Raw genomic sequence first — 23,327 nt, forward strand, 5'->3', positions numbered from 1 at the left:
CGTTCCTACTCCGTTAACATGAATGGCTCCTTGTCCTTCCCTTGGAAACTGATCTGTGGAGTTCCTCAGGGTTCACCTCTATCCCCGATTCTTTTCAATATTTATATGTCCTCCCTGAAACTCCTCCAACTATCCCCCTTGGAAACACTTTACACTTACGCTGATGACATCCTTGTCCTCCTCGAGACCGACTCTAATCTCACCAATCTCTCTGCGAACATCTCTTCATGTATTTTGAACCTCCAATCCTGGGCCCTCACCGTACAAATGAAACTAAACGAGACCAAAACAAAACTACTTTGGCTTGGCCCAAAATTAGATCAGCTACCCACCCTCATCCCACTATCCTCTGGCACCACATTGCAGCTTGAGCACTCAAGCAAAGTTCTGGGCATCATCATTGATTCTACACTGTCCTTCAACGACCACCTTAACTCCCTAGTAAAAAAATGCTTTTTCAATCTTCACATGTTAAGGAAAGTGAGATTCTGCTTCCATCAACAACACTTTGCTGTCCTCGTACAATCCATCATTCTTTCCAGACTGGATTACTGTAATTCCATCTACTTAAGCCTAACAAAGAAAAGCCTTCATAGACTTCAACGGATTCAGAACACCGTGGCTAAACTAATCTTTGCAAAAAGCAAATTTGACCACGTCTCCCTGCTTATGTCTAAGCTTCACTGGCTCCCAGTAATCCTTAGGGTCCACTAAAAATGTGCCTGCCTAACCTTCAAATCTCTACACGGCATCCTTCCTCCCCTTTTTCCACTATCCTGGAACTACTTGAATCCCAACACCAACAGATCCACTCAAAAATTCAAACTATCCTTCCCCTCTCTAAAAGGCATATCCCATTCAGGAAAATTAGGGACATCCATCGTCTTCAGGATTACCAAACTGTGGAACAGCTTTACTGCCCCGCTTCGGAGTCTAGCCTCCCTCCAACTCTTCCGAAAACATTTGAAAACTTGGCTTTACTCTAAAATATAATTGACCTCTCCCTATTCAATATACTAAGTCCCTCTAAACTTTCTCTTTACTAAGTCCTTCTACTTTCATTGAAGTTCCTTCTATATCTATTCCTGTAAACTGTGTCGAGCTCTACTTCTGTGGAGATGATGCGGTATACAAACTTAAGGTTTAGTTTAGTTTAGTTTAGAATGTCCTATCACTCACAGGCAAAACAAAGAGAAACCCCACTAAAAATACAAATCCAGTAGACACCCGGGCGCCCAGCCTTCGCCCAGGAGACAACTAGTGCCAGCAGAACCCACAATCCCATAGCCAGAACCATATATACAAGCCACATACACTCCAAAACACAGTACAAAGCAATCTCCCTGCCCTACCCCACACCCCTTCCCCACCACCCCCAACCCCCTCCCACCCCTTCCCCAAACCCTAAGTACAGAACACCAGAAACAAAAAGTCATCTGGCTACATAAGAACATAAGCAATGCCTCCGCTGGGTCAGACCTAAGGTCCATCGCGCCCAGCAGCCCGCTCACGCGGCAGCCCAACAGGTCCAGGACCTGTGCAGTAATCCTCTATCTATACTCTTCTATCCCCTTTTCCAGCAGGAAATTGTCCAATCCCTTCTTGAACCCCAGTACCGTATTCTGCCTTATTACGTCCTCTGGAAGCGCATTCCAGGTGTCCACCACACTTTGGGTAAAGAAGAACTTCCTAGCATTTGTTTTGAATCTGTCCCCTTTCAGCTTTTCCAAATGCCCTCTTGTTCTTTTATTTTTTGAAAGTTTGAAGAATCTATCCCTCTCTACTCTCTCTATGCCCTTCATGATCTTGTAAGTCTCTATCATATCCCCTCTAAGTCTCCTCTTCTCCAGGGAAAAGAGACCCAGTTTCTCCAATCTCTCAGTGTATGGAAGGTTTTCCATCCCTTTAATCAGACGTGTTGCTTTCCTCTGAACTCTCTCGAGTAACACCATATCTTTCTTAAGGTACGGTGACCAATATTGGACGCAGTACTCAAGATGCGGATGCACCATCGCCTGGTACAGCGGCAGGATAACTTCTTTCATTCTGGTTGTAATGCCCTTCTTGATTATATCTAGCATTCTATTCACTCTCCTAGCGGCCGCTGCGCACTGTGCCATCGGCTTCATTGTCATGTCCACCATTACACCCAAATCCCTTTCTTGGGTACTCTCATTTAATAACATCCCTCCCATCGTATAGTTGTACCTCTTCGTATGGAAGCAGGAAAGCAGAGCACGTATCTGGTGCCATCGGAACCCGTCCCTCCGTAAAACAAAAACTTTAACGCGGTGCAAGAACCAGTGCCCTTAATGCACTAAACAGCATGTCCCCTCATTGCTACCCCAGCTGCTGTGGAAATACATTCAAGGAGTTGCAGAGGGGGAAGCTCCCAATCTATTAATGAACTCTCCTGCCAAGGTATCAGAGTCAAAAACCATTTGCCATCCGATTGAATTTTCAGGATAGCTGGGTAGAGAAACATGAAGCGGCGTTTTTGATCCACCAGCTTCGCACACAAGGGGTAAAATGCCTTCCATATGTCAGTTAATGCGGCAGAATAATCCTGCCCAATCCGAATCGGCACTGAATCATATTGTAAAGAGTCTCTTTTTAAACTAAACTCACAAAGAATTTCCACCTTGTGTCTATAATTGTGTAATTTATTGATGACAACCCTGGGCCGCTGGTCCTTCCCCAGGCGAGGCCCACCCTGTGTACTCGCTCAAAGTGTGCTGGGCCCAAAGCTGCAGGCATGGGCAATTCACTCGCTAGCCATGACTCCAGGACGGAGAGGAGAACAGCTTCAGCTATTGTTTCCAGGAATCCTAGGAAACGCAGATTACCCCTGCGAGACCTATTTTCAAGGTCCTCCAATTTCTTTTGCTATTGGCGGAGCTGCGCTTTCAAAGAGGTAACTGCAGTATCCATCGCATGTGCCTCGTCTTCCACCAAGGAGACACGCTCCTCCAATGCTGTAACCCTCGTAGAATGATCCTCCAATAAAGCTTCCAACTTGGTAAGTTGCACCGACAATTGCTCCATACTCGGGCCTAAAGCCTGGGAGATGAGGTGCTTTAGCTCCGTCAGCGTCTCCATGATGAACTGCATTAGCACGCCACATGAGGACTCCGCCATCTTGTCTTCCCCTGGCTTATCCTTCTCTTTATCTTTTTTCGCCGATTTAGACGACATGGCAGGTTGAGTTTTGGCCAAGTATCTGTCCATATAGTAGGTCACCAAAATAGAATAAAATAGCCAAGAAAACGGTGCTGTAGATCCCGCTAATAACCAATATGAGGGACAGGGTTCCGGAGCTGGCAAAGCTAGATGCTCACCGGCTCACAGCATCACGTGGTCTGTCCAGCCTTACTGTTTAATGTTTCATTGCTTCTTTGGGACATGTCCTGAGGGAATTGGATGTTCATTACAGAATTTATGCAGATGATATATGGGATTTTATTTCGGTTGAAAAAGGAATTGATTATGTGCAACCTAAGTTGATAAATTGTATGAATATGATCGGGAAATGGATGGACAACATGTTGATGCTAAATTTGCAAAAAACAGAAATTATGTTTGTAGGAAATGATGAGCGGTTATTGCAATTGAAGGAGATATCAATGGAAAATCATATTCTGAATGTTGTTAAAGAGTGCATTCCTGCAGTTGAGAACACTCTCTAGGATGAAGTCAAAGTTATCAATGCTAGACTTTCAGGTAGTAATCCAAAGTCTTGTCATTACTAATCTGGATTTCTGTAATGTGTTATTTTTGGGTATAACAAAATCAAGGATGCATGCTCTACAAGTTGTACAAAATACTGCAGCAAGTATGATTACAGAGGTATCTTGCTATGAGCATATGTCTCCAGTGCTGAATCAATTACATTGGTTGCCCATGGAGTATAAAATTTTGACCATAATACATCATGTACTCTTTGGAGAAGTAACAAAGTATTTGGTTGAGGCACTGAGAAGTTATATGCCAAAATACGAACTACGCTCACAAATGGCAATGAGACTGTCCCTTGAACAAACTCATATGCACTATAAAAAGACCTGGATAGCAACGATCTCAGTGGCTGGGCCGAGGCTATGGAATGCAATGAAAGGCTCATTGAGGTTGTGGTCTGAATTTAGATCCTTAAAAAATTGTTAAAAACCTATCTATTTGCTTAGAGCTTTCTATAAGTAAGAAGATATCGGTAGTTCTTTCATAAGGACCAAAATTGATTTTGGGCACCGATATTTTATATGATTTTCAATTGTGCATAGATGTTCGAATTTGTACATTTTTAAGTATGTCTTTTTACATTATGAATGTGAACTTGTAATCTGCCTAGTTGATAGGCGGAGTAGATAGTTTTAAAATAAATAAATAAATAAATAAAAAACCTCTTCTGTCAATGAAAAAAATCTGTGCGGTGCAATATAGTAACGATGACAAGATAGAAACAAAACTACTTATCTTGTATGAAAGATCAGCACACCAAAGATGGCCAGAATTTCACAAAGATCAGAAAGACTTCTGCACAGATCGCTTGCAGAAATTGAAACTACAGGGGGCTCTGTCTCTCTCTCAGTAGAAAGAGAAGCACATGATGAGAAAAGTGTTGGATTTCTGCAGGTCCTGGATCGTGGGAATGGATTGCATATAGAATCTGGAAGGGATGTACCAGAACTCTTGAACCATAGGATATAACTTGTGGCTAAAGCTATGTCCCTTAAGGGAGCCCTCAGGGTTCTCCCAGTGCTCAAAAATCAGAACTTTCATATCCGGATGCCATAGGAAGACAGTGGACTGAGAGTAGATCACGCTTAGCAGAGAACATTGAGTAGTAGACTGAAGAAGATCAATCTTGAGCTCTTTCAGAGACTCAAAAAGAAGATCCATCAGTGCAGCACACTTGAACAGCCTGAGAACAGAGGGATCCTTGCCCTGGTCCACAGTAGTAAGTCACTGGAGCTGAATAGAAGCACAAAATCTGTGCAATCCCCCCCCCCCCCCCCCAAAAAAAAAAGTACTTGAAAACCAGAAAAGAAAACTGAGCAGATCAATGTTGCTCCTGCAGGCTTGCTTGAAGAAATAACTGACTGGGAGGGAGCAGAGAGCAGGGAGAAGTAAGAGGTACTGAAAACAGTGTATCCTGCAACACTCACGGGAGTGGATGCAAAACCCTTGGTTCAACATACCATCCCTTTGCACTGGAAATTTACATTATAATAGATCAGAACAAAGTCTGGAATCCTAGCTAACCTAATTTAAAAATACAACTATAAACTGCTTGGAGACAAAAGATGCATCAGAAACCACAAAGGAGGAAGAATGAATCTCCTACAAGCAAAATAGAACATGAGAGAAGGGAAACCAGAAACATGAAAAGGAGGCCTGGTCCTCAAAAATGAGTGAAATCTAAAAGGCTTAAGCTAAAAGTTTAATTTAATTGTGTGTCCAAAGAGGAATTAAACGGCAAAAATGTTTATGTTGTGTGTTCTATGTCCAAAAAATAAAATAAAATAAAATCTGGAACTTAGCACAGGCCTGTTTGGGCGGAATCACCTACATCAGGCATCACACAGTTTGGTAGACTTGGGCACAACAGCATCAACAAAAACATCAATAAAGTCAAATATCACAAACATAAACCCAAGTTCAGCAGTGTACTACTTCTGCACAAATCCAGGAAAGTTCCTCAAACCTGAGCTTTTTGGGCTTAGCTCATTTTTGACACTAAGACCACCCGATTCATACTAGATAAATGAAAGACCCAATACTCAGGCGAATATACTCACTGTCATGCCATAGAGAGGCAGCTGCCCGTGAACCTTAAACTGGTTTGATGCTGTCAGCCCTCTGCTTGTGTACAGCAAGACATCGTTGAACTGAAATCAAGAAAAGATACATTTTGCATAAGCTGAATTTTGCTAAACGACTACAGGAACATAACATACACTTCCACAGCTAACCATACTGAAAACACTCTATGAATAGAACTGAATTGTTTCATATAGATTTTCAAAGTAATTGTAAAATTTTCTTAATTTTCCTGTTTACTGTCACCTAACATATCCTCGGGTAATTTCATATACCACCAGCCTCTACTCTATCTAGGAACTATGGGTTAGATTCACGAAACTTACCGATCTGGATTGTTGTTGGGCAATTCGTGGCCGATTTTTGCCGAGCGACCGATTCACTACAGATTCTTCATGCAAATGATCTGATTGGACGCACGCCCTACAGCGATTGAGACACATGCGCATATTATCCTTGTTGGTTGTAGTTGCGATTTGTGAATGTGCCTGCTCTTCGCACAAGCAAAGTCAAAATAAAGGGGGCTGCAGTTTACGTGCTGGCCCTATGAGTGGACATTTTAAAAGGAATCATTTCAATTTGTGTAGCCAGATTATGGAACAGAACACGCTTTAAACCCGCGGGTTAAAACCATCGGCTCGCACTGCGCTTTTTGCAGAATATATAAAAAGGGAGTTCGTAGACATATGTAAAGTTTTATTTTTTATTTTGATGGTTGTTTTGTAATCTCGATACTGGGATTTCAGGGTGGCAGAGAGCAAGAGAATCAGCAAGGACAGTAAGCGACTGGTCCTCAGCAGTCGTTTCATTTCAGATCGGCAAACCCAATTGGTGTTTCTTCTTCTGCTTAGTGAATCAATGGCTTCCTACTTATGCATGCCATTTCCCCTCATTTGCATAGGCAGATTGGATCAGATGGGAGATTGATCAGGCAGAAGGTTAGTGAATTGGGTCGGGGAATGATCGCAAACTGGTCGGGAAACGATCGGTGAGTTTAGTGAATCTAGGCCAGACATGGGCAACTCCGGTCCTCGAGGGCCAGAATCCAATCGGGTTTTCAGGATTTCCTCAATGAATATGCATGAAATCTATTTGCATGCACTGCTTTCAATGCATATTCATTAGGAAAATCCTGAAAACCTAATTGGATTCCAGCCCTTGAGGACTGGAGTTGCCTATGTCTGATCTAGGTCTATATCCTAAAAGGAGACCAAATGAACTCTGTGACAGATTGCATGCAATAACGAAGTTAGAAAGTACTAGCCATCAGTAAATGAACGTCCCTAATGTGAATTTAACTTACCAGGAAAAACATTCGCTGTTGCAAACCTTTTCCAGATAACTTGCTCAGGCTACCCAGCCTAATGAACTCCTTAAAAAGATAGTCAAAATACAAAAAATGTAGATAATGTTACCGAATACAGCACAAAGTTCAAGCATTTGGCAATACAGAAATACCATAGCTGTATTATTCACTAGTTTTAGAGTACCTCCCCTTCAAATACAACCTATTAATGTAACCTGATTTGCTGATACAGAATTTTACAATATATGCATACACACACTTTTTAAAACAATTTTTTGTGCTTTCTCTCCAAAACCCACGTAAACCAACATAAACTAAAGCCACTGAACTATTTTGGCCCACAAAGAAATCCCCTAACTGTATCTGAATTCAAGATGGCATGGGACAGGTATGTGGGATCTCTTAGGGAGAGGATGAGATAACGGATCTTGTGGATAGGCAAACTGAATGGCCATTCTGCCTTTATCTGTCATCATGTTTCATGTTTCTAACTGCAAGTGGCAAGTACTTGCATAAATGTCAGTAATCTGGCTATGTGTCATTTTGTAAGTGTGCGTCAATGATTGATGACACATACTTTGCAGTGTTTGGGTGGAGTGGGCAGTGTTTGGGTGGAGCATACACTTATCTGCCTGCATTATAGAATACAGTGGTTCCACCAAGCCCCCCTCACCGTTACCTGCGGCTGCAGGAGACACAGAGGCCGCACGAGGAGAAGGAAGTGTGGGAGCCCTGCTCCGCCCCTCTCCCGAACCAGCGGGGGAACCAACTTGATTTGCTACAGCGCCAACGGCGCACGGCCATTTCCACCAAGCCCCCCTCACCGTTACCTGTGGCTGCAGGAGACACAGAGGCCGCATGAGGAGAAGGAAGCGTGGGAGCCCTGCTCCGCCCCTCTCCCGAACCAGCGGGGGACCCGACTTGATTTGCTACAGCGCCAACGGCGCGCAGCCATTTCCACCAAGCCCCCCTCACCGTTACCTGCCAATCACAGAGCCCATTATTCCTCTGGAACACCACACTATCTCTGGTGCCTATCTGAATATTCGCTCGGTTAGAAACAAAGCCCAACTGATCAAAGACTGGCTACAAGAAACCCACCTCGACATCCTGCTCTTAACCGATACTTGGCTAATCTCCGACCAGGACCCTATCATTGGAGACCTACTCCCTATAAACTACAAATCATACCACTATCAAGGAACTCCAGGAGAGGAGGCGGCCTAGCTATAATCCTCTGAGACCACTTCCAATTCCAAACTCTAGACTCCAAACTGACCAAGGACCTGGAAATCCTCTCCTGCAAAATATCCAAAGCAGACTGTAAAGATAATCTGACCATTACAATATTCTACTCTCCCCCTAACAAATGGAACCAAGCTAAAGAAGATCTCTACGAATTTCTCCTCACAAATTCCATCACTGTCACCCACTCCCTTCTCGCCGGCGACGTAAATTTACACCTGGAACATGCAGAGAATTCCAACGTCGCAGATCTTCTCTCCTTCCTTACATCCCTAGGATTCTCTAACCCACCCCCTACAAAAACCCATGCTAAAGGACATCACTTAGACCTGATCTCATTCCTTTCCAATACCCCTACCATCCCCAACATAAGCTTCAAAGACGAAACCTGGACTACCACCCCTTGGTCAGATCATCGCCAATGCAACTTTCAATTACACTGGCTCAAAAAACAAATCCATAGATGTTTTTTGGGGAAGTGGTCGGCTAGGTATGACGGGGAGGGTGGAAGATCTGTGGGGAACTTTTTTGTGAATCCATGTCAAATAAGGAGTTGACAAGTCTGAAGAGTTTATGGCTATTCAGGGATGGGGTGTTGATTGATTGGGAGTAATATTTGGAGCGTTTTTCTTTGATACCTCTTTTATACTCAATAACTTTTATGCATCAGGATTATCTGTCCGAGTCTGCGCCTGATTTGCACCAAATTCTTTCTAGTTTGTGCACATCTCGTTTCAGAGCTTGAAGGTCGGCGTCATACCAGCTGGCTGATGAGCGGTGGTTTTTTCTGCAGGGTTTCAGTGCAGCGATGTCGTTTAGGACCTGGTAGCTGAAATTGTTCCAGCCTGGGATGAATTTGGGGTCTGGGTTTGGGATGGATGTAGGGTTATAGTGGGACCAGAATTCTTCAGGGTTTAGTTGACCTCTAATCCATATTGTTTTTTCTTTGTGGATAGTTCTTGGTTGCCTATGTGCGCATGCTCAAGGCCCAGCACAGGAGGCAGATCTTCGGGCACCAGCAGGACATGCTGGTGCCGGTGCCAGTGCGGAGGCTACACTGAAGTAAGAAGAGGGTTCAGGTGGGTTGGGGGACCTCAGGTTGTGGCGGGGGGGCCCGATGGCGACGGGGGGATGCCGGATCGTGGGGGGGGAGGGTGCTGGTTTGCGGGGGGCCTTCGGGGGGAGCAATACCGGTTCTCGTGGGGGGGGGGGAGCAGCGCTGCTGGCCTCTGGGGGGGTGGAGGGTGGGAACCTATCAAAGCGAGTTTCCATTATTTCCTATGGGGAAACTCGCTTTGATAAACGAGCATTTTGGATTACGAGCATGCTCCTGGAACGAATTATGCTCATAATCCAAGGTACCACTGTACTATGATTTATGTGCATACTTTCTCAAACTATGAAACAATAGGCACTATTAATATAAATTTCGAATGAAGACTATACTCATATACCAATATAGAACCAGCAAGAAGTTATCTTACAGTTTTGCCAGACTTCATTCTGTCTGATTCAGCAATACTTACAGGTCCTCAGCGGGCCACCACATACTCAAACCATTTCATGGTATGTGGCTTTATGCTCCAAATCCTCATCGGACCCGATAAACAATCTTATAAATCTTTCTGAGTCAAACTTTTTATAAATATTATTTAGATATATGCTAAGAATACTTAGCTCAATATATTCGACGCTAGTCTGGAGGGAACAGATGTCGTCAACATATTTCGCCCGGTTAGTTCCAAGGGCTTTATCAAGACTTCCTCCCCCTGTGTTCGATCCCTCCCCGGTGCTCGTCCCGGTCCTGGTTCCTGGTTCCGCTCACCTCCACCAGGTGGATAAAGCCCTTGGAGATGTAGCCTAATAGTGCATTCGACGCTAGTCGGGAGGGAACAGATGTTGTCAACATATTTCGCCCGGTTAGTTCCAAGGGCTTTATCAAGACTTCCTCCCCCTGTGTTCGATCCCTCCCCGGTGCTCGTCCCGGTCCTGGTTCCTGGTTCCGCTCACCTCCAGGACCGGGACGAGCACCGGGGAGGGATCGAACACAGGGGGAGGAAGTCTTGATAAAGCCCTTGGAACTAACCGGGCGAAATATGTTGACGACATCTGTTCCCTCCCGACTAGCGTCGAATATATTGAGCTAAGTATTCTTAGCATATCTCTAAATAATATTTATAAAAAGTTTGACTCAGAAAGATTTATAAGATTGTTTATTGGGTCCGATGAGGATTTGGAGCATAAAGCCACATACCATGAAATGGTTTGAGTATGTGGTGGCCCGCTGAGGACCTGTAAGTATTGCTGAATCAGACAGAATGAAGTCTGGCAAAACTGTAAGATAACTTCTTGCTGGTTCTATATTGGTATACTTTCTCAAACTAGACACAAGCATTTACAGCAGCTCTTTGGCTGGTATAAGTGATTATATGTGGATACCGTCAGACAACAACTTAGTACAGGGAAAAAAATGCTACTCATACAACTGGACCTATCGGCGGCATTCGACCTAGTAGACCACAACATCCTTCTACAGATCTTAGATGCAATAGGCATCTCAGACAAAGTATACTCCTGGTTTGAAGGATTCCTAAAACTCAGAACCTACAGTGTAAAATCAAACAAAGAAAAGTCAGAATCCTGGTCAAACCCCTGCGGCGTACCACAAGGATCTCCACTATCCCCTACCCTCTTCAATCTCTACACTGCTTCTCTAGGAACGCATCTGGATAATCTAGGCATAACCTCCTATAGTTATGCGGATGACATCACCATCCTCGTCCCATACGATCATTCTAAACCTACCATGACAGACAAACTTCACCAAACACTTGAAGCAGTCACAACCTGGATGGAAAATCACAAACTTAAACTCAACCAAGACAAAACCAAATTCATCCTCCTAGAAAATGACAAGATCCAAACCACAACCATCCTAGACATAAACGCAACCAAATATCCCATCCAAACCACCATAAAACTACTAGGCATGACCATAGACAGATGCTGCACAATGCAACCGCAAATAAATAAAACAATTCAAAAATCATTCGCAATCATGAGAAACCTGAGACAAGTCCGGAAATTCTTTGAAAGAACACAATTCCAACTTATAGTACAATCCCTAATACTAGGTATATTGGACTACTGCAACATCCTCTTCCTTCCTTGCCCTGTAACCATGATTAAACAACTCCAAACAATCCAAAATACAGCTTTGAGACTCATCTACTCATTGAGAAAACACGACCACATCACTGAAGCCTTCATCAACTCACATTGGCTCCCAATCCAGGAAAGAATCCAATTTAAATTCTACTGCATACTATTTAAAACCCTACACGGAGACAGCCCATCATACCTGAACAATCGCCTCATCCAAGCACCCAGTACCAGACACAGAAAAACGCACTCCCCATTCATACCCCCCCCAATCAAAGAAGTAAAAAGAACAAAACTACACGACGGCCTCCTAGCCACTCAAGCCGCAAGGCTGGACAACCAGATCTCCAACCTTCTGATGACCACCCCAGACTATAGGACGTTCAGAAAAGAAATAAAAACCACACTTTTCAAGAAATTCCTGAAACAGCAATAACAACAAGACCTCTAAATGCTCTTAAGATCTACAACTTACCTCTCTGGCTAATCATTGTAATTCTGTCTTTTTTAATTAACCTTTTGTAATCCGCCTTGAACCGCAAGGTAATGGCGGAATAGAAATCCCTAATGTAATGTAATGTAATGTAATGTACTAGTATTCAGTAAGGAAAATATATGCCTACTTTTCTTAGTAGAATAGACTTTACATACAGTAGAGCATTCCTGCTGCCTAAACTTAGGGGCCCTCTTATAGATTTGCCCTTACAGTGTCTTATAAACGTATATAACTTTAGGAATGGAGATGTAGCCTAATAGTGCAGCAGCCTGAGAACAAGGGAAACAGGGTTTGATTTCCACTGCAGCTCCTTGCGAATCTAGGCAAATCACTTCACCCTCTATTGCCCCATGTATAAAATAAAAAAACCTTTTATAATATATAAATTGCTTTGATTGCAAGCACAGAAAAGCGTTATATCAAATCCCATCCTCTTTCCCTTATACAATAATGAATATAAAAGCGCTTCTTTAATCAGATTCAAAACCAAAAATTCTTTGCATGCTTATCCCAAGTTAAACAACCTCAACCAGGAAATGGAAAATCACTCTACCGCATGCCATCCTCTGCATCAATAAATATTTGTTTCTTGGCACAAGTACCAGACAAAGACTACAGAACATTTGCAGATGGGATTTTGTTCACAGTGCTGAATCATAAGAAAACTCCCCTTTCCACATGACACGTTTTTGTTCCACTCATTTTTTAGGAGACTCTATTCCACCCCCTCACAAAAAATGAATTGATGAGACCCCCAAATAAATGGGATTTTCATAACCACATTTTTGCTCAACAGACAAAAGTACAGGGATTGACTCATAGTAACATAGTTGGTAGATGAAGACAACATGGTGCATCTAATCTTCCTAGTAAGGTGGCTTCAGTTGACTCATAAGAATTGCCATACCGGGACAGACTTAAGGTTCATCAAGCCCAGTATCCTGTTTCCAACAGTGGCCAACCCAGGTCCCAAGTACCTAGCTAGATCCCAAATAGTAAAACAGATTTTATACTGTTTATCCTAGAAATAAGCAGTGGATTTCCCCAAGCCATCTCAATAATGGCCTATGAACTTCTCTTTTAGGAAATTATCCAAACCTTTTTTAAACCCTGTCACATATTTTCTTCTACATCTTCTGGTGCAAATCCCATACCATTTTGATCACTTTCCTCTAATCTGCTTTAACTTTTTTTTTTATATTTCACAAAAGTGAACATGGTACTTCAAGTTGGGTATCATCAATGACTTGTACAGGGGCTTTATCACTTCTTTCTGTTTGCTGGTTATGCCTTTATACAATCTAGCACTTTTCTGGCTTGAGATCTTCAGATACTATCATCCCAAGTGGAGTAACAGCCTAATGGTTTGTGTAGTGGCCTGAGAACCAGGGTACCTGAGTTCAATTTCTACCACAGCTCCTTGTGACTTTGGGCAAGTCACATAAACCTCCATTGACCCAGGTACAAAATAACCCTCCCTTTTATCAAGCTGCATTAGAGGTTTTTAGCATGGGCCAGCGAGGTAAGTGTTCCGATACTCATAGGAATTTTATGAGCTTCGGAGCATTTACCATGCTGCCCTGCGCTAAAAACCTCTAGCGCAGCTTGATAAAAGAGGCTAAGTATCGGTATATAATATGTAAACCTCTTTGACTGTAACCACAGAAAAGCAGAATACCAAATTCCACCATCTTTCCCTATCTCTCTACTGGTCAGTGCACATCAGCTTCTCTCCTCCTACAGTATATAGCTCCTTTAAATTTTTGCAACCAAAATGCATCACTGTATTTGTTCACATTACGGTTTAAATGCCAAGCATGCTTCTTATTTTGTAGATCTACAACCCAGGAGAGTCCAATATTACACACCTAAAATAAAACAAACATAGTAGATGACGGCAGATAAAGACCCGAATGGTCCATCCAGTCTGCCCAACCTCATTCAATTTAATATATATATATTTTAATTTATTTATCAATTTTTACATTAAACGTATCAGGTATAAACTTGTACAGAAAGCAAGAATTAAACATAATAGAGAAAAAAATATATATATTGAATATGATGAAGAAAACAAATTATGAGCTTAATTCCCAACTCAAGAATTAAGCGAGCTTAAAGGAAATTTAAATAGGACATAAGGCTCGATTATACTGAACACAGGAAAATCTCATTTTTTCATAATTAGGGCTCTCTTTATCTTTTTCCATTCGTGACAATGAGAGAAACATAGACAGTTGGAAAGGCTCAAAAAAGACAAACTTTTGTGAAGAATAATGCACTACACATTTACATAGGTGACGCAAATAGAAAGTCGCCCCAAGGGCTAGTACTTCAGGTTTTAACAGCAAAAATCCTCTACGATGCCTTTGGGTATCCCTGGCTAAATTCGGATACATTTGTATTTTCAAACATAAGAATTCCTTTTATCTATTTTTAAAGAACAGTCTTAATAGAAAGTTTTTATCCGGTGCCAAAGCAACTGTCAAGAGCAAGGTTGCTGGTGTCGCCAATTCTTTTTCAGTCAACTCCAACATTGTGGAAACATGCCATATCTCCTGTTTATTTTCTTGTTGATGATTTTGAAGTCTATTATGCAAATAATAAACTTGTGAAAATGGAGGTATAACCTCCTCTGTAACCTCTAAAAACTTCTAATCTATATTTCTTCAACATTTTCCTAGGGGATACCGTAGTTACCCTAGGGAAGTTTACTAGTCTCAAGTTATTATTCCGTGAAGAGTTCTCTAGACATTCCACTTTTCTCCTAAGGTTTGTGTTATCTTTAATAAGAGTTTCCTGGACTTGTTTAGTCATTTTTACATCCTGATTAATTTTGTCCATAACAGTTTTAGACCCAGACAGTTCAATCTTTACGTTTTCAATTTCAGTTGTCTGTACCTTTATTTTTTTCTTCTATCCGCTGAAAATGAGGGTTAAATTAGGAAGATTTGCAACAAGGTCCCAAATTGCGTCTAAAGTAACCTCCTGGGGTTTCTGTAGTTGAGATATATGAAATTCAAAGTCTGTTTTCTTACCAGCTGGCTTTGTTCCTCATCGTTCACCTTCCTGTATACTACCAGCCCCAAGCGTTGTTGCTTCCTCGGTCTCCATACGTGGACTCTCCTGTGATTGCAGGGAGTCCAACTCCAAGCTCCTCTCAGCATTCCTTCTGACCTCCAGAGTCAGAAGAGCTCCTACTTCTGGAAGCTCTTCAACCCGCGGGGAACTGGTGATCCAAGGAATAGGGGGTGGCGCCCTTGTATCGGGACTAAGGGTAGTTTCAAGGTCCAAGGTGATCGCTTCTGTCCCGCTCATTCGGAGCGTCTCCAGCGGGGAAGTCACTGATAGCTGTGAGATTCCCTGCATATGCCACAGGAGCTCCTCGATATTACCCTAAGCAGTCGCTCCGGTGTTCCGTGAGGTCGCTGCAGAGCTCCTTCCTTTCCGCTTTGGCATTTCCAAAACCAAGGTAAAGAGAAAAAGAAAACTCTTTGTAGAGAAGACCTCCAATATGTGGCACTCAGCCAAACTAGTCAGCAGCCATCTTGGATCCTCTTTAATATTTTTTTTCTTCTTCTTCTTAGCTATTTCTGGGCAAGAATCTAAAGCTCTGCCCCGTACTGTGCTTAGGTTCCAACTACTGAAGTCTCCGTCAAACCCCCCAGCCCATCTACACCCTCCCAGCCATTGAAGCCCTCCCCAATACAAAACAAGCATACATACATTATTACATAGAGTATTGTTACACAGAGTAATGCAAATTAGCCACCAGACTGATGTGAGGAACATCAAATTGTCATAGCAATCACATTACAATATAGCTGCAGAGACTTGCTGAAACAATTAATCTTATTATAGTTCCTTTCAAAATAAAAGAGGCTGAGTTAGAGCATGCAAATCAACAGATAATGAGTTCCACAAAACTGGTCCAGCAATGAAGAACACTCATTCTCAAATCTCAGCTAGATGTTAATATTTTACCACAGAGATAATGAGAGGCTCCTTCCCTTCAAACTAAGATGAACAAGGGGAGTGATAGATTTTAAGCGTAAATATTCACTGGGGCCTCATGTTATTTGTGTCCTTCTACCCCCACTTTGTTACACTTTTTGTCATCTGCACAAAGGCAAACTCTTCCTTCAAACCTTTCTGCAATACCTTTGAGGAAGACATTAAATAGAATAAGAATGAAGGGAACCTGATAATATTGCAAAACTCTGATGTATAAGATAAGGATTGGAGGATCCCATCTGCAAATCTGGAGAGAAGTAGAAAGAACATGGAGGCCTTTTCTGGGGCTTTGCCCAAACAAATAGTAGCAGTACTGTATATACCAGTTTCTCAAACTGTGTGCCACGGCACAGTGGTTTGCTCCGAAGAGATTCTGGGTGTGCCATGAGAGATTCCAAAATTTTACTTTATTTTTTAAAATTCTCTTCTTAAGTATATACTAGAATACACATGCACATTGCGTACGCAAGTCTGTTAATGTTACGAGTGTCTGAGTGTGTAAGGATACAACCGCCCAGATAAGCATCATTTTTTTACGTGATTGGTCCTTGAAAACTAACAGAAAGCAATTTTAGTTTTAATTTTTATACAGTAGTTATCCTAACTTGAGCAACAAAGCAATTGAGGCTTTCTTACCGTTGCGAACTTGAATTTTCAGCTCTGACAAAAATTAAACTGAAAAAAGAGAATGACTGCAAATGGTGAATGATGAAATGCATGTTTGCTTGTCGACTATTGAGCCGCATTTTGAGTTAATTTGCACTCAAAAACAAGCACATCCATCACATTGACAAGCAATTCTATTCTATTTACTTTAGTTTCTCCATTGGTACAATTATCCATACATAGCTTAAAGAACTTTAAATAAATAACACTCAAATTTAATTTTTTGTTGTTTAGCAATTTATAATTTCAATTATAATGTGCCATGAAAAACATTTGCTCCTTTTAGTGTGCCGGAGCTAATGAAGTTTGAGAGACACTGGTATATACAGTAGTACTCCACAACAAAAACAACTTGTAATATCCAGGTGGGGGCTCACTTGGTCAGCAGAGATCTCCACATGGTGTGGTTTCATATAAAAGCTAAGGCAGAGTCCAGTCCAATGTTCCCTCTAAGCTGAGCACATGAGCGATCGCTCACTATTTTCAGTGGCGTCGCTCATACATTTTCTCGTGTCGCTCAGCTCCTGTCGTGGGCGGAGGTGAGAGGAAGCGGCGGCGGCGGTCTGCCCTGCTCGCCTTAGTGTATTTTAAGTGGAAAGATGCAGCATCTGCTCCTCTCACGATCCCCAACTGCATCGGACTTCCGATGCAGGTGGGGATTCGTGAGAGGAGCCGCTGCCACGTCTTCAGTGGCGTACCAAGGGGGGGGGGGGCGGTCCGCCCCGGGTGCAGCCTTAGGGTGGGTGCACAGCCGGCCAGGTCCGGATCTGGCCGGCTGTCCACTCCCCCTAAGGCTGCCGTCGGAGAAGAAGTTCGGGCCAGTCAATCGCTGCCTGGCTGGGCGGAACTTCCTCTCCAACGGCAGAATTGACGTCGGGGGAATGCTGGTTGGCCCGACGATGGGAAGCAGAGAGCTTGGGGCAGCCGCGGCGGTGGCTTTGGAGCCTGTTTCCCCCGATGGTGGTAGCAGTGGCTTTGTGGAGGGTAGGGAGAAAGAAAGAAAGAAAGGGGGAAGGCAGGGAGACAGAAGGGAAACAGAAAAAAAGAAAGGGGGCATCAAGAGAGAAAAAAGAAAGAAAGGGCAAGGAGAAAGGAAGAAAAAGTTAGGGGAGTTAATGATGTCTGGAGGAGAGGAAACATACAGGCTGAAAGAAGGGAAGAAAGATTGGATGCACAGTCAGAAGATGAAAGTGCAACCAGAGACTTATGAAATCACCAGACAAGGTAGGAAAAATGATTTTATTTTAAATTTAGTGATCAAAATGTGTCTGAATTTATATATGCTGTCTATATTTTGCACTATGGCCCCCTTTTACTAAACCGCAATAGTGTTTTTTAGCACAGGGAGCCTATGAGCGTCGAGAGCAGCGCTGGCCATTTAGCGCAATTCCCTGCACTAAAAACTGCTATTGTGGTTTAATAAAAAGGAAGGGGGGTATATTTGTTTATTTTTATATGGTTGTTACTGAGGTGACAATGCATAGAGTCATCTGCCTTGACCTCTTTGAAAAAACCCCAGAATAGGAATGATAATTAACATTTTCTCAGCGTATAGTGTGCTTTGTGTTTTTTAATTTTATTGTTGGTAGATCATTTTGATTTGGTCATTTTAAAGTAGCTTGCAAGCCCAAAAAGAGCTAGAGCTAGAGAAACCCCTGAGCTAGAATGTTGAAGCTGTGTATTTCTATTTTATCCCCCCTTTTACAAAACTGTGGAGTGTTTTTTAGCGCCAGCCGTGGTGGTAGCAGCTCTGATGCTCAGAATTCTATGAGCGTCAGAGCTGTTACCACCGTGGCTAAAATCCACACTACAGTTTTGTAAAAGGGGGAGGGGTTAGTTTGTGATGACATATTCCATACTAGGCGAAGGTGTTTTCTGTGTTCTGTGTGTTCAAAAGACATGGTTTTCTGTTAGGATTGACGGTGTAGGATTGATCTGTGCTGGTCTGGCTTGTTTAGTTTTACAATGGGTGTATTGATGTACTGCTCACTGCAATATGTAAGATGCTGCCTTTTCCTAGGTACTCATGTGTGACATATGGATTGTTACTAAAAATCATGTTTTTCGTACAGATGGGGGGTGCCAAAAAATGATGGGCCCCGGGTGTTACATATGCTAGGTACGCCACTGTATGTAAAGATACTAGAAAGCTGGCGAAGCAAAAACTTTAAATAAATTGTTATTCTTCTAAGTTTTGAGTATTTAACCCTCCCACAATCTCACGGGCACTCGTCCTCTGCGCCTGCTCATAAATTTGTGGAGTATGTAACTTGTCGCTCATGCATATTTTTTTTGCACACACCTCATCAATCCTTAGAGGGAACATTGGTCCAGTCAAAGTTGTTTCTTGCTTAAACTGCATGCAGAGACTTAATATGCCATGTGTTTATCAGCAGGATTTCTTCCTTAAGGGAAGGGCCCCTTGAAAGCCTCTCTCATTGCTTCTGGAAGATACTAAACTATGTATATATAATTCACATGCAGAATAATGTACAAAAGAGACCATGCAACAGTTTAAATATTTTCATTTCCCTAGCTTTATATTCTGGGACTTTACTTACCCTTCCTGGGATCACAAGATTGTCAATACCTATCAAATCCTTTTTGAGTTCTTGTAACTTCTGGAAATTTTCCATCTTGATCATAGTACCATGGAGTTGACCTACTATTTCAGAAATCTCTGCCAGAGCAGCTAGGGGAAAAAAATAATTAATAATCAACTTTCTAATACACTTCTTTCAAAAATGTACCAGTTGACCTAATTCATCCTAATTTCACTTTTGTCTCCCCATCCACTTTTGCCTTGATCTGTTCAACTAGGAAACAACCCTAATTGCAAATGGATTGCTATAACTCGCTTTATATTGAGAGTACTCAGAAACAATTGACTGGGTTGCAATTGATTCAAAATATTGCTGCTAGGTTGGTTCTTAATAAGTCAAGATTTGATAATGTTTTTCCAATGTTGATATCTTTGCACTGTTGCAATGTTGATATCTTTGCCTTTAAGGGCCCAAATAATTTTTTAACTTTGTTGCCTAGTCTTTAAGATACTTGAGAGCAAATATCTGGAATCACTAACTTATTTAATTTCAGAGGATGTTAAAACAATGGGGGGGGGGGGTGTTTCTAAATTTCTGTTATGACTATTCCAAGTTATTGTTTCTATGTTTTTTTAATTTGTTAACCCACTCTGAACTTCAATTTGATGGATAAAGTGGGATATAAATATATTATTATTTTCTCTTTCTCTGGTGTTGCTATGTGGCTTCTTGGGAGTTTCAGTTTAATATTTTTCTACAAATTTCTATTTTCAATTTGTGGTCAGTGTATACTGGGTAAGTCTAGAAACATAGAAACATAGAAAGATGACGGCAGATAAGGGCTACAGCCCATCAAGTCTGCCCACACTATTTACCCACCCTCTTAAGTCTACTGACCCCCTAAAGTATAATTGTATTTATACTGTCACTCTACTGACCCGCTCATTCAAGTCCATACCCTAGTGACCCTATCCCTTGGCATGACCCTCGTAGGGATCCCACATAGGTATCCCATTTGTTCTTGAAGTCTGGGATGCTGCGTGCCTCGACCACCTGCACTGGAAGCTTGTTCCAATGCTCAATCACTCTCTCCGTGAAGAAGTACTTCCTGGTGTCTCCACGAAACTTCCCTCCCCTGAGTTTGAGCGGATGTCCTCTTGTGGTCGAGGGTCCCTTGAGAAGAAAGATATCATCTTCCACCTCGACCCGTCCTGTGATGTACTTAAATGTCTCAATCATGTCTCCCCTCTCTCTACGCTCTTCGAGAGTGTAGAGCTGCAATTTGCTCAGTCTTTCTTCGTACGGGAGACCCTTTAGCCCTGAGACCATCCTGGTGGCCATCCGCTATGTTCTGCTTATATGAGAGATATGGTTTTCTGTTAGCATTAATTGTGCATGATGGGTTTATACTAATGTGACTTCTTTAATTTTCCAACAGGTTTTGTTGATGTTCTAATATCCATTGCAGTGTTTGGTGCTGTGCTATCCTAAGTAGGTCCTTGTTATGTGACTCAAGGAACTTACTGCTATCATGGTATGGTAGAATAGCTCTTTAGGTCCTATGTGACATTTTTACTATTTTGTATTACTTCACAATATGCCTGGTACTGGATTTTGGATTCAGATCTAGTTTGCACCTTTCTCAATAATAGCTTAAGGTAAGTTTCATCTAGGTACAGAAGGTATTTTCATGCCCCTGGAAGGCTTACAATTTTAGTTTTGAACCTGATTCAACAGATGATTAAGTAACTTGTCCAAGATTTCAAGGAGCAGCAGTGGCTTCCCTTGTTCTCTGTCTACGGTAATATTAGGTACAGCTAATACAGATAACACATTATATAGTATTAGCTGTACCTAATATTGCTGTATTAGCTTTAGCAAGTGGTAACTCAACTACTTACTAAAGGCTAGCAGAGCTGAAGCCTGGTGCCATTTGGCAACCTACCAAAAACACTGACAGGTATTTAAAGCACAGTTACTTACCGTAACAGGTGTTATCAAGGGACAGCAGGCAGATATTCTCAACATATGGTTGACGTCACCGATGGAGCCCCCTAGCGGACGTTTTTGCAAGCAGACTTGATTGAAGATCTTCAGGCTTGCGATTGGTCCGCGCATGCGCACGTGCCCCTCCCGCCCTGCCGCATGCGTCTCCTCAGTGTGTCCTCAGTTCAGATAGCCAGCAAAGAAGCCAACCACGGGGAGGTGGGTGGGTTGCGAGAATATCTGCCTGCTGTCCCTGGATAACACCTGTTACGGTAAGTAACTGTGCTTTATCCCAGGACAAGCAGGCAGCATATTCTCAACATGTGGGAGACCTCCAAGCTAACCAGAATGGGATGGAGGGAGAGTTGGCAATTTAGGAGAAATAGATTTAGCAAAATAGACTGGCCAAAATGGCCGTCATGCTTTGTCACAACCCGGGCTCCTGTAAGGCGCAGCGAGCACCAGGGGATGTGACCAAAGCTTAAACCCGGCATGTCCCTTTCCCCCAAGGGATCCTTCAGGTCTTTAAAACAGGCACATTATCAAACTTATAAGCATGCAAGGTAAAAAGGAATCTTAGTCAGAAATGGCAAAACCAAAAATAAACTTTATTTCAACCAATGGTTGAATAAATCAAAATACAGGCAACAGCCTTGTAGTTCAAGATGAACTGATATTGCATGAAATCAAAAGGGTTCAAATAATATAATCAGGCAGTTGAATCTTGGTCAGCACTGCCTTGAATACAGTCCCCTGCTTCTGGACTTTAATCAGTCAAGAAATACAGTCCTCTTCACCAGAGCAGTAATATTCAGGTAAGTAATGCTTTTATCAAACAATCCAGAACATATAAGAAACACAGCATTATTCAGAGTTCAAAATCAGGAAAAACGTTTCCCTCTAAACGTTGCTGTAGCAATCAGGCACAGCTGTGCAGGAACAACGAGATTTCCTAGTTGATTCACCATACAGGAAATACATTCAAAATGGTTTGTCAGAAAACACATACATTCCTGCTTTACAGAAAGCCTCAAAATGTGGCTTCCCAGGAGAGCTTCTGCACTGGCTTCCAACAGGAAAGAATTAAGCTGACAGCATAAAGAAATTAAATCCCAATCTCAGGCTTACTGTGTCTCCATGGGTGTTGGCAGAGTGTCAGCTCCTAAACAGCTTTCCTGCACCTCCATGGCTTCTCCTTCTGGCTGTACTCCAGTTTCCCAGAAAGGAGGTAACTTGTCTGCCTCAAGCATAGGACAGTCTGAGAGAGACTGCCTTCTCTCAGCTTCCCATTCTCCTGTCTGCTTCTCTCCTGTGGCCCCCTTCCTGTTCTCAGAAGCCTCTTATAGTTATATCCTGTAGATAACCACTCCCCCCTCTGAGAAGGTGGGGGAAGGGTTTTCCACACACCGGCTTGCTTCCTGCAATTACAGGCAGGTTTCTCCCTAGTCCTGATTTTAACAGGCTGTTCAAACTGAATAAGCTTTCTGACAGTGGAAGGTCTGCATGGAGTGTAACTTTTTCTCTTAATCTTATTCAGCCCTGTCTCTTCTACCTCCATGTCAGAATCAGAGCAGAAGTCAGCTTCATCAATCAATTGGCAAGTCACCTGATCAGCCCTCCTGCATCTAGGTGCACTATGAATATTCCTGCTCACTGGGGCAAAACCCGGTACGGATTTGGGTTTGTTTTGGCCAAAACCTGAAACGGACCTGGGTTTGTCACAGTCTGGAGAAAGCATCCAGACAGTAGTACGAGGTAAACGTATAAACCGAGGACCAAGTGGCAGCCTTACAGATTTCCTCGACGGGAGTCGAACGGAGGAAAGCAACAGACGCCGCCATCGCTCTGACCTTGTGGCCTGTGACTCAGCCCGGTAGGGAGAGACCAGCCTGAGCATAACAGAAAGAGATACAAGCGGCCAACCAGTTAGAAATGGTCCGCTTAGAAACAGAATGACCCAAGCAATTAGGATCGAAAGAGAGAAACAGTTGAGGAGCAGAACGATGAGGAGCGGTGTGCCTCAAGTAGAAGGCCAGCGCACGCTTACAGTCAAGAGAATGTAGAGCCACTTCTCCAGGGTGAGAATGGGGCT

General features: G+C 42.6%; 1 protein-coding gene across 3 annotated transcripts in view; it reads right to left on the reverse strand.

The window, feature by feature from the left end:
* Positions 1-23,327, reverse strand: part of FARP1 (FERM, ARH/RhoGEF and pleckstrin domain protein 1) — a 541,848-nt gene that overhangs the window by 80,872 nt on the left and 437,649 nt on the right. For all 3 annotated transcript variants that reach the window (XM_033949732.1, XM_033949731.1, XM_033949733.1), the window contains 3 exons: positions 19,268-19,398; positions 7,121-7,189; positions 5,796-5,885 (listed from right to left, as the gene is read on the reverse strand). In XM_033949732.1, the coding sequence (XP_033805623.1) occupies positions 5,796-5,885; positions 7,121-7,189; positions 19,268-19,398 (290 nt within the window). The remainder of the gene's footprint in view (positions 1-5,795; positions 5,886-7,120; positions 7,190-19,267; positions 19,399-23,327) is intronic.

This window comes from Geotrypetes seraphini, chromosome 6, assembly GCF_902459505.1.
Source record: "Geotrypetes seraphini chromosome 6, aGeoSer1.1, whole genome shotgun sequence".
NCBI lineage: Eukaryota > Metazoa > Chordata > Amphibia > Gymnophiona > Dermophiidae > Geotrypetes > Geotrypetes seraphini.